At 39.3% G+C, this 13,019-nt stretch overlaps 1 protein-coding gene across 1 annotated transcript in view; it reads right to left on the reverse strand.

The window, feature by feature from the left end:
* Window positions 1–320: 320 nt before the first annotated feature.
* The window catches only part of GPATCH2L (G patch domain containing 2-like), a 67,226-nt gene continuing 54,527 nt past the window's right edge, over window positions 321–13,019 (reverse strand). Inside the window, exons 9-10 of the mRNA XM_006884775.1 lie at window positions 8,668–8,762; window positions 321–481 (exon numbers count right to left, since the gene is read on the reverse strand). Coding sequence (XP_006884837.1) covers window positions 321–481; window positions 8,668–8,762 — 256 coding nt within the window. The remainder of the gene's footprint in view (window positions 482–8,667; window positions 8,763–13,019) is intronic.

Consider the following 13,019-nt stretch of genomic DNA (forward strand, 5'->3'; position numbering starts at 1 on the left):
AGGCCAGCAATAATAACAACACAACAGATACAACCCAGTAAGACATGAATTTTTTTAAAAAAAATTGCTGTCCCAACACCTGGCTAATTTTAAAAAAGATTTTAAAAAAACCCAATCCAAACCAAAAAACCACCTAGATTTCCACAGCATGGTTTCCAAGAGGAAGAATCCACTGCTCTGTCTGCAGAGGAGCCAGTCTTAGTCTTGGTGGTGGTAGGACGAAAAGACAGATGGACAATTATTAAGATAAACAAGACTCTATAATACAAAGTCTAAAATCGGCTTCAACAGTCCGCTCCTGGCAGGTGAAGCATTCCTCTCTAGCTGCACCCAGTGCTCTTCTCTTGAGGCATTTTAAAAAACGTGGTTGTAGGCGAGTTGGCGGCCTTTTCTGCAGCAGACGTTCGGATAGACCACTCAGGGCTTGGAGATTTCGGAGCATGAGCTGCTGGTGGGGCTACTTCCACTGCGTCCGTGTGAACTGGAAAGGTCGTTACGGCAAAAGTGAGAAGGAAAATCAAGAGGAAACAAATTAGAATTGAGACCAACAGAATAACACAACTTCCTTAATCTTTATGTCTTATAGTAGCCCACGAGGGGGCTCTGGTGGCTTAGTGGTAAGGAGCTGTGCTGCAACCTAAAAGGCACTCGGTTTGGGTCTACCAGCTGCTCTGAAGGAGAAAGATGGGCATCTCCACTCAGGCCATTTACAGCCTCCGAAAACCTGCTAGAGGGTCAGCTATGAGTCAGTTCCAACTCGACAGCACACAACATTAATCCAAGTATCCTCCCAAGGTTTCCTTTCTTTCTTCACTAAAATAAAAAAAGCCTGCAATATTTAAGACATGCTCACCATGTAGTAGTCATAATCACCTGGTAACGACTTATGTGCTAGTTATGGCACTGCTAAAATACCACACTCTCGTCTTATTTCTTAATGAAAATCCTTTGACATATGAATTGTCACGTCATTCTTGCAGAATGGAAAAATAAGGCTTACAGAGATCAATATGACAGTGTCACCAATGAAGAAAATGACAGAAAATAATACAACAGGCTTGTTTTTCCACAAGGACATTAACAACATTCGGAATAAGATACTCATGTGAGGTCATCTCTGTTTTGGGACACTTACCCTCTGGATCGCATTCACTGGAATGTCAACACCATGTTCTTAGTCACTGTGATGACCAAACTTCGTGCTCACATTCCCACATGGCCCTACAGGGAAAGGATGCACCTACACTAATGCCACAATGAAGAAATGAAGATTTAGAACCAATTTCTGTAGTCTGAAATGGATCAAACATGTGCTCAAGATGCACTGATTATCACTGGGGATTAGAATGTAAAACTTGGAAACAAGGATCAGAAGTTAAAAATTATGGCCTTAATAATAGGAATAACACTGAAAACAAGACATGATAGAATTTTGCAAGACCAACAAAATAGACATTGGGAATATATTTTTTTTCCATAATAAAAATAGTGACATGGTCTTCACAATTACTTGCAAATGCATCAGAGAGCTGGACAGTGAAGAAGGATAACAGAAGAACTGACGCCTTTGAGCTGTTGTGCTGGAGTTCTGAACATACCATGGACTGCCAAGAAAACAAACAGGTCTTCTTAGAGAGTTGAAATTTCTCTTTGGAGGCTAGGATTTTGAAGCTCTGTCTTGTAGACTCTGGGCACGTGGCCAGGAGGAACTGGTCCTTAAAGAAGGACATCATGTTTGAAAAGGTGGAGGACAGTGTAGTAGAGGAAGATCCTAGATGAGATGGATTGATAGAGTAACTGGGGCAATGGAGACAGGTGTGTCAGAGTCAGTGAGCCTATAAGTCACATGGAACGAGACTGTCCATCTTTCTCCTGAGGATCAGCTGTTGGACTTTTGTTGTTGTTTTAACTGGGATGTTAATGAAGTGTACAGAGAGGCTGGGTTTTCATTCACTCACTGTTGCACGATGGTGGCTTTTTTACTGCCCGAGAGGTGCAATCTCTTGGTGAGCAGTGCAACTCCCTACAGCCTCTGCCACCAGGACTTCCTCCACGGCAGTGAGATGGGCAAAAATACTGAAAGATACAGGAAGCATGCAAAGAAGACAGAAATAACACAAAGTCCGTGTACCATGGAGACCCGTTTGGCAGCCAACCATTTCTGGATGCATCATGTGATGAAGGACCGATGATGATGAAGGAAGATGCCACGCTGCAGTGAAGACACTGAGGGAAACCAAAGTTCCCAGGATGGAAACACTATCAACCACGACGGTTCAACAAACCCAAGGGCTTATTCATATAGGCCTAGAAATATGGAAGCTGAGCTGCCTGGCCAACTGACAGGAGGAGATCCAAACCTGTGCCCATTCCAAGCAAAGGTAATCCAACAGAAAGTAGAAAATGATTGAACAATATCCTTTACGTCACAGATCAGAAAAGTTTCACTAAAGATAATTCAAAAATAGTTGCAGCAGTACATCAACAGGTAACAGCCAAAAACTTGAGCTTGACTTGGAAAATATGTGCTGACGGATCTCCGCAGAAAGTTGTATTTACCGACTATGCAAAGGCATGGTCATTCAACTGTGTGTATCATAGCAAATTATGGGTAATATTGCAAACAATGAGAATACTTAATCGTGCTTATGCAGAACTTATACAGTACAGAAAGGACACGAAAGTGCTTCAAACAGCACATGGGAATACAGCATGATTGAAAATCAGGAAAGGTGTGTGTCAGGGCTGTATACCAGTATCATATTTATTCAATCTGTATGCTAACTAAACAAATAATTGGAGAAACTAAATTAAGTGAGAAACTAAAAAAAAAAATAAGTATCTGAGAAACTAAGGAAGAAGGTACGAGCAGGATTGTAGGAAGACTCATTCTACACTGCATTGAAAAACAAGGAACTCATGAAACATTATTCAAAATGGATGACCCTGGAGGACATTATGCTGAGTGAAATATCTTAGTCGCAAAAGAACAAATATTGCATAGTGCCACTGTTGTAAAACGGGACTGACCTAAGGGTTGGGGGGGAGGCTGAGAAATACGAGATAAATTATATATACTGCATTCAAACAGATGAGAGAGAGAACAGTTTAAAAGGCATATATGATTAGGTATTATTGTCATGACATGAGTCCAGAACAAAGGCTGCATGGTACTTGGGGGGAGGGATTGTATAATAATGAAAGAATTTTTTCTTTTACTTTTTAAAGAGAAGAATGCAACAATGAATGAATGGAAATCCAAAATCTCATTAAAATTAATTTTTTAAAAATCTATGATACACAGATGGCAGGCTTATTTGCTGAAAGAGGTTTCGAAGCACTTACTGATAAAGTCCAAAGAGTAGAGCCTTCACTATGGATTAAACATCAATATCTAGAAAAATCTGCACAACTGAGCCAAAGGCAACATAATTAAAAACAGAGATAAGACTGACCGTGTCAAGGAATTTATTTTACTGGGTTCCACAATCAACACCCAGGGAAACAGCAGTTAACAAATAAATCAAAAGCTGTTATTGCATTGAGTATGTCTGCTAAAAAGCCTATCTGTTAATTTAAAAACCAAGGTATGCCCGGCCATGGTATTTTCAATTGCTTCATAAGCATATGAAAGCTGGGACAATGAGTAAGAAAGAACCAAGAACTGATGTCTTTTGAATTGTGTTGTTGGAGAAGAATACTGAATATCTCACAGACTTACCAAAAGAACAAATCTGTTTCTGAAGAAATATAGCTGGAATGCTCTTTAGAAAGGAGGATGGGGAGACCTGTCTCACATACTCTGGACATGTTATCAGGAGGGCTCTGCCCTGGGGAGGAACAGCATGCTTAATAAAGCAGAGGGTCAGCAATAAAAAGGAAGCCTTTCAACACAGTGGCTGCATCAACGGCCGTGAACACAGCAGTGACTGTGAGGAGGACTCGGGAGTGGGCAGCGCTTTGATCTACTGCTCACATACAGGGTCACTGTGAGGGGTCAGACTTGATGGTAAGTCCATTCCTACAAGTGGGACCTAGAACTTTTTACAAATTGTGAGTTACAAAATCAATTCCGTGGACCGTGCTCACTTCTTTGGGTCCCCCTCCTCCCACTCTCCGCCTAGTGGTAAGAACTGACTGCAGTGATGGGCTCAAGTGTGTCAGAGATGATGAGGACAGTGCAGGACAGGGTTCAGAGCTGCTCTTCATAGGGTCGCTATGAAGTGTAGTCAACTCGACAGCACAAACAACAGAGGTTAAGAAATTGTGCTGCCAACACTAAGGCATGTAGTTCGAATCCACCAGTTGCTCTTCGGGAGAAAGAGGGACACTCTCCTCCCGTGTAATTTACTGCCTCTGACACCCACTAGAAGGTCAGCTATGGGTTGCTCCAGACTCGATGGTTCACAACAGTGAAGAAGGAGGACACTTTGGTGGCCTACTGGTAAGGCATCACTACATCTGAAAACATAAGTCAATTCCAACTTGATGATACACAACAATAGTAAAAAAGAATTAAAACTATCAAGGTGCACTCAAAGGTTTATTTTAGATTTTCATACACACCCCCACACACATTCAAACATAAATGCCTTCCTGAGGGTTACAGGAAGATAATCATGAAAGCTACCAATCTGGTGGATATACAAAAAAATTCTTGACAGCAGTGGTTTGAAAATGTTTTAGAACCTCAACCACAGCGGCAATAAGTAGGTATTATATCACAACCCAAATATGCACACACTGATAGTTAATGGAAAGTAAATTTCACAGAACTTTATCAACGCTTACTATACAGGCACAAGTTATAGTTGGGAGACACTTCACAGGAGAGACATTTTTACATTTGTTTTCTCAGAGACACAGTTAAGTGTTCTTCACAACAGCATAAAGCAGGACACAACCCTGCCTTGCCAGGTTAGGACATTCATCATAATCACAAAACAGAGCATTACATGGCAGTGAAAATGAATGAATGTTGGCAGGATGCAACATGAACAAATCCCAACAGAACTGGGTGTAATTTATAGTTTGGGAAAGATGACATACAGTTTGATTCCATTTATACAAGATTCAGAAGCATGCAAAAGTAGGATATATACTATTTAGAGATGTCTATTAAAAATATTTAGGGAACAATTAAGGTTGCATAGTGGAATGTACTTGGGGCGGTGGGAGGGGTGCGGGGGGATTGTGTACCAGGGAGGGAGTTTTTCTTTTACTTTTCAAAGAGAGGAGCAAACTTGGGGGGTGGGGGGGGTGATGGAGAGAAATGCAGCAATGAATGAATGGAAATCCAAAATCTCTGTAAATGTTCATTAAAATTATTAAAATAAAAAAATTACAAAAAATGTTTGGGGAAAAAAGTAATAAATGACAAAAACTAGGACACTGGCTACCTTTTAAGAAGAGAAATTGGGCATATGGATATTTGTTGTATCATTATACATTTCACCTTACATATGTTTTATAAATATCCCTTATAGCCACTCAGTACCAACTTAAAAAAAACAACTAAAGCATTGCAAGTAATAAAAATCTGCCTTATAAGACCCAGTACAAAGAGTCAACCTAAAAAGGAACTACTGAATTCAATCATGAACTTGGAATAATATTGAGGACAACTCATTGTCAATTTTAAGATTCTATCCACTCATTCATACAGCAGGGCTCATTCTAAGTGTCAGGTATTATTTTAGATGCCAGAGGTGTAGCAGTGAACAAGACAGATTCAGAAAACCCTGCCCTTGTGAATGCATCTCCAGCACCACTGGTCTGATCTTCAGGGTCTGATGTAACTAATTAACAGATTCACCACTAGGTGCCTTTCCAAATTATGCTTAAGATCACATATCCTACACTAGGGAGAGGAAGGTCGGAAAAGGCTTTTTTCAATAGCCAAGAAAGTCAGGGCTCTGAATTGAGCCTCATTTATTCCACCTCCTTTTTACTTAAAATCATATATTTACTTTTGGAAGTGTTAGAATTTGCATTCCAAAGATTCTGATCTGCCATGTTGATGAGAATCATCACAAGGAAAGGATATCTGGTTTTTGTCCAAGTTCCTCCTTGTGTTTCTAACTGCCACTTAGCTTCACATTTTACTTTCACTTTTTTCTCTTGTATTCACATGGACTAGACAACAATGGTTCAGGCTTTTTGTGGTTTACAGCTGTTCATTTTAGTATGAGATAGAGACCTGCTAGGTCTCCCTATGGTGTCAATCAGAAACTGATTGATTCACAGTTACCTGCTGATGTCAGGGTACGGCTCTGGACATCAGACACCCACACACGCTGCAAGTCCAAAAGGAGACAGGAGGGAAATTAAAAGAAAGGGGCCACACTTTGCAGAGGGACCACTCAGTGATCATATACAAGGGTCATTTTCCCTGATCTTTGGAAATGATTTAGTGAAAAAAAAAAAGAGAGAAAGTTATGCTGTTTGTTCCTGCTCTTCACTTCTCCAACCTTATTAGTATCTCTAAATTCAGCCAATTTCAACTCAAAACTTTCTCTCCGTGGGGAGGAGGGGAAGGGAGAAGATTTGTAGCTGCATGTTTAAGAAGGGAGCTGAATTCATCACAGTGACAGGGGAGAGTGTCGGCAGAGATCTGAGCTATTTATTCTTTTAGGAAAATCCTATAAAGAATGACACAAGGAAGCCTCTATCTGCAGTCTTGTTCATCACACCGGTGAGGAGTCTGATAACAGATGTATGCAGGAGCGTGATTTAGTGCCAGGAGCTGGCCCCTGATGTGTATTAATACAGCGGCAAAGCGGAACGCACCTCTCTTCATCACTCATTTCTATAAAAGAGGTGGAATCTGAGATGGCCCGATGTTAGGCAGAGCAAGCCCATTTGTTCTACTGACTGATGGCGCAGGCTCGGGCTATGTCCTTCACCTCCATGGGGCACTCAGGTTGTGAGGAGAAAAAAGAGCAAGTGTTCAGCGAAGCAGGGCTCAGTCAACAAGTGAGAAAAGAAGGGGGCTCTGGACGGGAAATGCTCAATGTTCATGTCTTGTTCAGGATCTAGCCGTGTTATGTCCCAATTTCAATATGGAATAAGAATTTTAAACTCTTCCCAATAGGTTTTTCTCTTTTGAAGAACTGAAAGATTATAAACAGAAGCTAGACATTAGTAATCAAAAAATAATTAACTTTTGGGGGGGGGAAGAAAGGAGAATTCTTAATCTTTGCATGTTCTGGACTAGCGGAGGGTGTAGACGTTCATGTGGGGTTCCAGTTTGACACCAATCCTACTGCATGTAAACAGACAGAACCCCTGCAGTGTTTCAGATGGCAGCTCTGGAGTCCAGAGCACCTGGTTATTGAGCAGGGAGGCGAGGATGGTGAGATTCTGTGTCACACATTTTGGGTATATAGACAAGAGGGGCCTAGTCCATAGAAAAAGACATGCTGCTGCTGGGCAAGGTGGGGAGGGGGAGGGAGGGAGAGAAAGAGAGAGATCCTCAACAAGATGGACTGACACAGTGACTGTAACAAGCGTTCAAACACACTGCAGGTTGAGAGGCTGGCACTGGCGTAGGACAGGGCAAGGTTCAGATCTGTTTATAAGGTCACTGAGTTGTCAATGATTGGGCAGCATGTAACAGGGACAAGAAGTAGCTCAGTTTTCTTATCTGGAAACTGAGAATCAATCTCTTGCAAAGATTAACTGAAACAATGCCTAGTATATCTTTACTATCATCATCACTGTGATGATTATCAAGACAAAGATGATGTATCATCATTAAGCAGCCATTCCAACAAAAGTCCTACAAACAGGTGTGATCTTTCTCTTCAGAGTTATCAATCCTAAACTGTATTGAAATAAGCCCAAGGATGTCCTATGAGTATTACTCAGGCCAAAGAGACACTACATTCTTGCTGATGTGAATACAAGCCCAACGATCCTTTCTACCCCTCCCTTTTTTCCTTTCTTTTCCATTTAGGGGTCACATCTACAGTGAATCTAGTGCATAAATCTTAGGCATACAACTCAATAAAATTTTACCTATGTTAGCACCATAGAACCCTCACACTCAGCTCACAACCTCAAACATTTCCAGCTTCCTAGTAGGCTTCTCTACTCCCTCTCCTGGTCAATACCTGTCACCAAAGATAACCATTATTTTGGCTTCTACAAACTACTATTAGTTTCGCCACCAAAACTGACAGTTTTAACTTGAAAAAAAGTTTTTATTAGAAATTTCATGATTTGTAAAATGCTACTACTCTACTCACATTTAAGTATTCTATTGTTCTGAACACCAAATAAAGTAGAGAAACACTCATGATACTCCCTGACAAAAAAGCCATTCCTACCCGAGCTTCATTAATATGGACCCTGTTTTCTTCTCTGTGTCAGGAAAGTTCAGATGACTGAAGGCTGCTCCAAAGACAGATGGGTTACAGGTGTCAAACGCAAGAAAGTCGAGTGACACAGTGAAAAAGCACAGGCTTCAGGCTCAGACACAACTGGTTTGAATTCTTAAAATGTATGTGACCTTGAGCAAACTACATTGCAAAGCCTGTTTTTCCATGTAAAGTGGGAGTAAATCAACTTACCTTGTTACAAAGATTAGATTGAAAAGTGTGTAAAACTGAAAATATAGTGCCTGACACAGTGGATGCCCAGGAAATGGTAACTACATATAATTACCTGCATTAGGGCTAGACAGAGAAGCTGTGGCCACAGGTTTCCGCTTCCTTTTGATGTCACGTGAGCACGGTGGTCCCAAGTGTATGTTTGTCTGTCTACAGATACAAGAAAGAGAAAATACAGTTTTAACTTTACCTAAATGATACCCTCAACCCATATATTAACATGAAATGGGCAATAACTTTTGCCATCGAGCACACATATTAGTACTAACTCACTCTTTACCCATAATACCTACCTTTCTAAACTTTTTACCCGATTTTAGAGAAGCAGACATTCAAGATTAATTTCAACAAATATGAGTATCATTACATGCTGATTTCTGGACAATTATTTTTCATAAAAACTATAAGCACAATTATTCTAAACTCACTAATGAAATACCTACTCCCAAGTGGTAATACATTTGAACACTTAATGCTGCATGAACACAAATATTTGCATAGAATTTTAATAGCATGTTTATCTCTTCTACCACTGCAAATCTAGTATTTTTTTTTTAAACAGTATCTATATCCAAGTTACAGGAGTTCTGGTGCCACTGTGGTTACTAAAAAGGATGGCAGTATTAATTCACCAGGTGTTTCAGAGACGAACTGTGATGGCCTTGGAAATCTTATGTGGTCATTCTACTCTATCCAATAGAGTTGTGAGGAGTAGGAATTAATATGATGGCAATGGATTTGATTTTCACAATACATATATAACAAGTTACAATTAAGTTTGATTCTAGTAACTTTTTCAATTATAAATTATATCAATAAAAAAAAAACAATTATGTAAAACAAAAACTAAAAAAAAAAACCAAAGGCCTAATAGGCCACATGAACCAGTCTCCACCAGTCCAAGATCATAAAAGGTTGATGGTGTCCAGCATCCCGACAGAAGACCAATAGACAATAAAAAGTCCAGACACAGTGAATTTTAAAATGTAGAACAAAATTCAAAAAAGAATAATAAAGGACAAATGTACCCGTCTGGTAGAGAATGGGGAACTCCAAGACTATGGCCCTAAGACAACCTTCAAATCTGGAACTGAACCCACTCCCTGACAGTATTTTTCAGCCAAACAACAGAGAGGCCTATAAAATAGACAATTACACACATGAGGAACAGGACCCTCAGAACATTCAACCATATGACACCAAAGGGCAGAATTTAAAAAAAAACAAAAACAAAACCAACAGAGTTCAGAAGGCAGGAAAGACGGGCAAACAGAAAATAAGAAATCAAGGAAGAAGTAGAAATATTCCTAGAAATATAGCAAGGAGTTGCAGTAATTTTATTTTTTAAACATTGCATAGACTGTTGAATGAGAAAATAATTTACTCTGTAAACTTCCATCTAAACCATAGTAAAATGTAGGGGGGGGGGAACCACCAAACTATGTGCCAATAATATGTTCCCTCATCTGAGTATTTTAGAAATAAAACACTACTTCATTTTATGGACAAAACTTCAAAGAAAAAGAAAAGATTCTCTGAAAGACAATGAAGATAACACTGAAACAGCTGATTCCCCCCCCCCCTTTTTTTTGGTGGTTCTTAGGTGCCATTAAGAGTATGACTCATAGTGACTCTATTAACAGCAGATCTGAACTTTGTTCTATCCTGTGCCATCTTCACAATCTCTGACACATGCAAGCTCATGTCCACAGTTATGGGGTCAATCCACCTGGTTAAGTCTTCCTCTCTTTTACTGTCCCTCCACCACCCCAGGCATGATGTCCCTCTCAGTGAACAGCCTCCCCCAGCAACATGCCCAAAGTATGTGAGGTGAAATTTAAGAATTTTTGCCTCCAAGGAGCACTTTGGCTGCACCTTCACCAAGACATATCAGTTTGTTCTTTTGGCCATCTATGAGATATTCAGTACTCTTCTCCAACAACACAGTTCAAAGGCATCAATTCTTCTTCTGTCATCCTTATTCACTAAACAGTGTCAGCATTAAAGCAAGTGACTACAAAGACATGGCCTGAATAAGGTGCATCTTGGTCTTCAAACGGACATCATTGTTCTTGAATACTCTGGAGACGTCCCTGACTGCAGACTTTCCCATATAGCCTATTTCAGTTTATTCTACATTTCATTCTTCCTTTTCATATGGCAAAGAAATAACTTGACTAAAACAAAAATGATTCTTACTTCCTTTGCACAAAGTTTTCTGAACATTTGAGTCCCTATTTATCCCGAATCATTATTTAAATAGGATATCCAAACTGACGTTACATAGTTATCCTGCTTCCCCAATGAAGCTTAATCTCCTTGAAACCATGGGCCATATTTATTTATACTTCTTTCATTTCTGCCTAATGATCTACTAACTTTAGTATAAGGCACAGAGCTGATCTTCATTAAATATTTGTTAACAAGAACTAATGTGAATGAATAACGTTTCTGGAAAACCAAATTATACAGACAAAATCTTAATTAGTGGTCCCAGTTAGAAGTCAGGTGTCATTTCTTACTAGCCTTAAAACTGGAACCGCTGCAAATGTAGGACCCAGTTATCAACAAGGCAATCTGGAAATGAACAAACTTTCTTATTTTGAAGGTACAATCTACGTACTTCTATAAAAAAGTATTAAAAAAACAAAGCTCACAATTATATATATGTTATTGTTAGCTGCCGTCAAGTGCAACCCTATGAACACCAAATCTAAATCCTGTCCTATCTTGCGCCATCCTCACACTTCCTGACACATGAGAGCCTTTTCTGGAGCAGTCACCGTGTTAATCCACTTGTTGAGGGTCTTCTCTTTTGCCAACCCTCCACCTTTCCTAGCATCATGTCCCTCAAAATAGTTCCTCTTAGCAACATGCCCAGAGTATGTGAGGCAAAGACTCATCATCCTTGCTTCCAAAGAGTACTCTGGCTGCAGCCTTACCAAGACGTATTTGTTTGTTCTTTGGGCAGCTGTAAACGGTATGAATGTAAGAGTTAATCAGTTAATAAAAGAGAAAAATTTAATGAGAATGCTTAAAATGCAAAGAATACCCCAAAAAGCTGTTTACAAATTTACAAAGCCTGTAGTTTTTAAAATCCCATCCAGATCACGTTAGACTAAGTATCCCAGGAATGGTTAGTTCTGAAATTCTAAAGTGAAATGCAAGCATGAATAAGCAAGGTAGGAAAAGAGAGTTCTTCTTCATACAATTATGTAATTCTACGATGAAGTCTAATCAGTACACTGATAAGTATCAGATGAGGGAACCTGAGAAGTTGACAAGCTGTGAGTCTGAATAAAGAAGTCAAAGTTCTCTTAGAAGTCAAAAGCATATACAGGGAAAAAGAAAACATACATTTCCTCTTCCTTAAACAGAAAAATGTACACAGGATGCATAAAAGCTACCATTTTTTCCACAAACTACTTCAGCATCCATAATCCCATCTAAGAACTGTGAATGAATTTAATCATGCTTATTCTACAGCTCTTCACAAAATCAAAGGTTAATACTTGATACTCCTATTTCTTCATCATAAGCTCATTAGAACAATCTCTAAAATTTGTTGGATTCATTACTTCAAACTAGCTTATGGAATTTGCGACCAGAATTGCACACACTATCCTTCAATTACAATTAAAAAATTCAAGCAAGAAAATCATGCTTCTTCAAGAGCCATTTTTATAATCTGAGGTGGGGTTTTTTTGTAAAATGAAAGTACAAGGCAGAAAAGTACTCAAATGAGTATTAAGATATTAACTCTCAGAGTATCAACTGGAGCTGAACTAAATAAATAACTATCTTTTATTTATACCCCATCCATCCTTTTCACAGCTTTGGATGCTTGATCTATGTCAGTGAGATGGTTAATGTTATCACTTCTTTATGGATCTTGTCAATGACATTCATTTCAAATTTTCAAGGAGTGACATATTTTGGAGTAAAAAGGCTAAAACCATTTATGTATCAAAATGCTTATAGTGTTCATCATTTTAATGGAAATGTGCTGGGGTTTGAATGGGTTTGGGTGTTTTGTTTTTTTTTAGCACTATGAAAACAGTAACTCTTCCTTCTTTATCAGGCACCCAGCCTATCATCCGGTGCACTATCCAGGTAGTCTTCTCTCAGGATGCTGCTTGTCCTTGCCCAGCCCTGCCCCTCTGAGCCATGTTACTCAAGCCACTCCTTTTTCCATGATGCTCAGAGTAGACCTGGAACCCTCACCACAGATCACCAGAATGAATTTGCCTATATAATTTCACTAGATTAGGAGAAAGAAAAAAAAAAATCTACCTTTTCCTATAATGTTAAGGGCTTCAGGCTTAATTGTCCATATATTAAATGACTGCTGATTGCAAAGCCTGTAGCTTTATTTTACATCTTACTGTATTAAGTGGTCTACTTCTA

This window comes from Elephantulus edwardii, unplaced genomic scaffold, assembly GCF_000299155.1.
Source record: "Elephantulus edwardii isolate Elephantulus edwardi_28Jun2011 unplaced genomic scaffold, EleEdw1.0 scaffold00037, whole genome shotgun sequence".
Taxonomy (NCBI): Eukaryota; Metazoa; Chordata; class Mammalia; order Macroscelidea; family Macroscelididae; genus Elephantulus; species Elephantulus edwardii.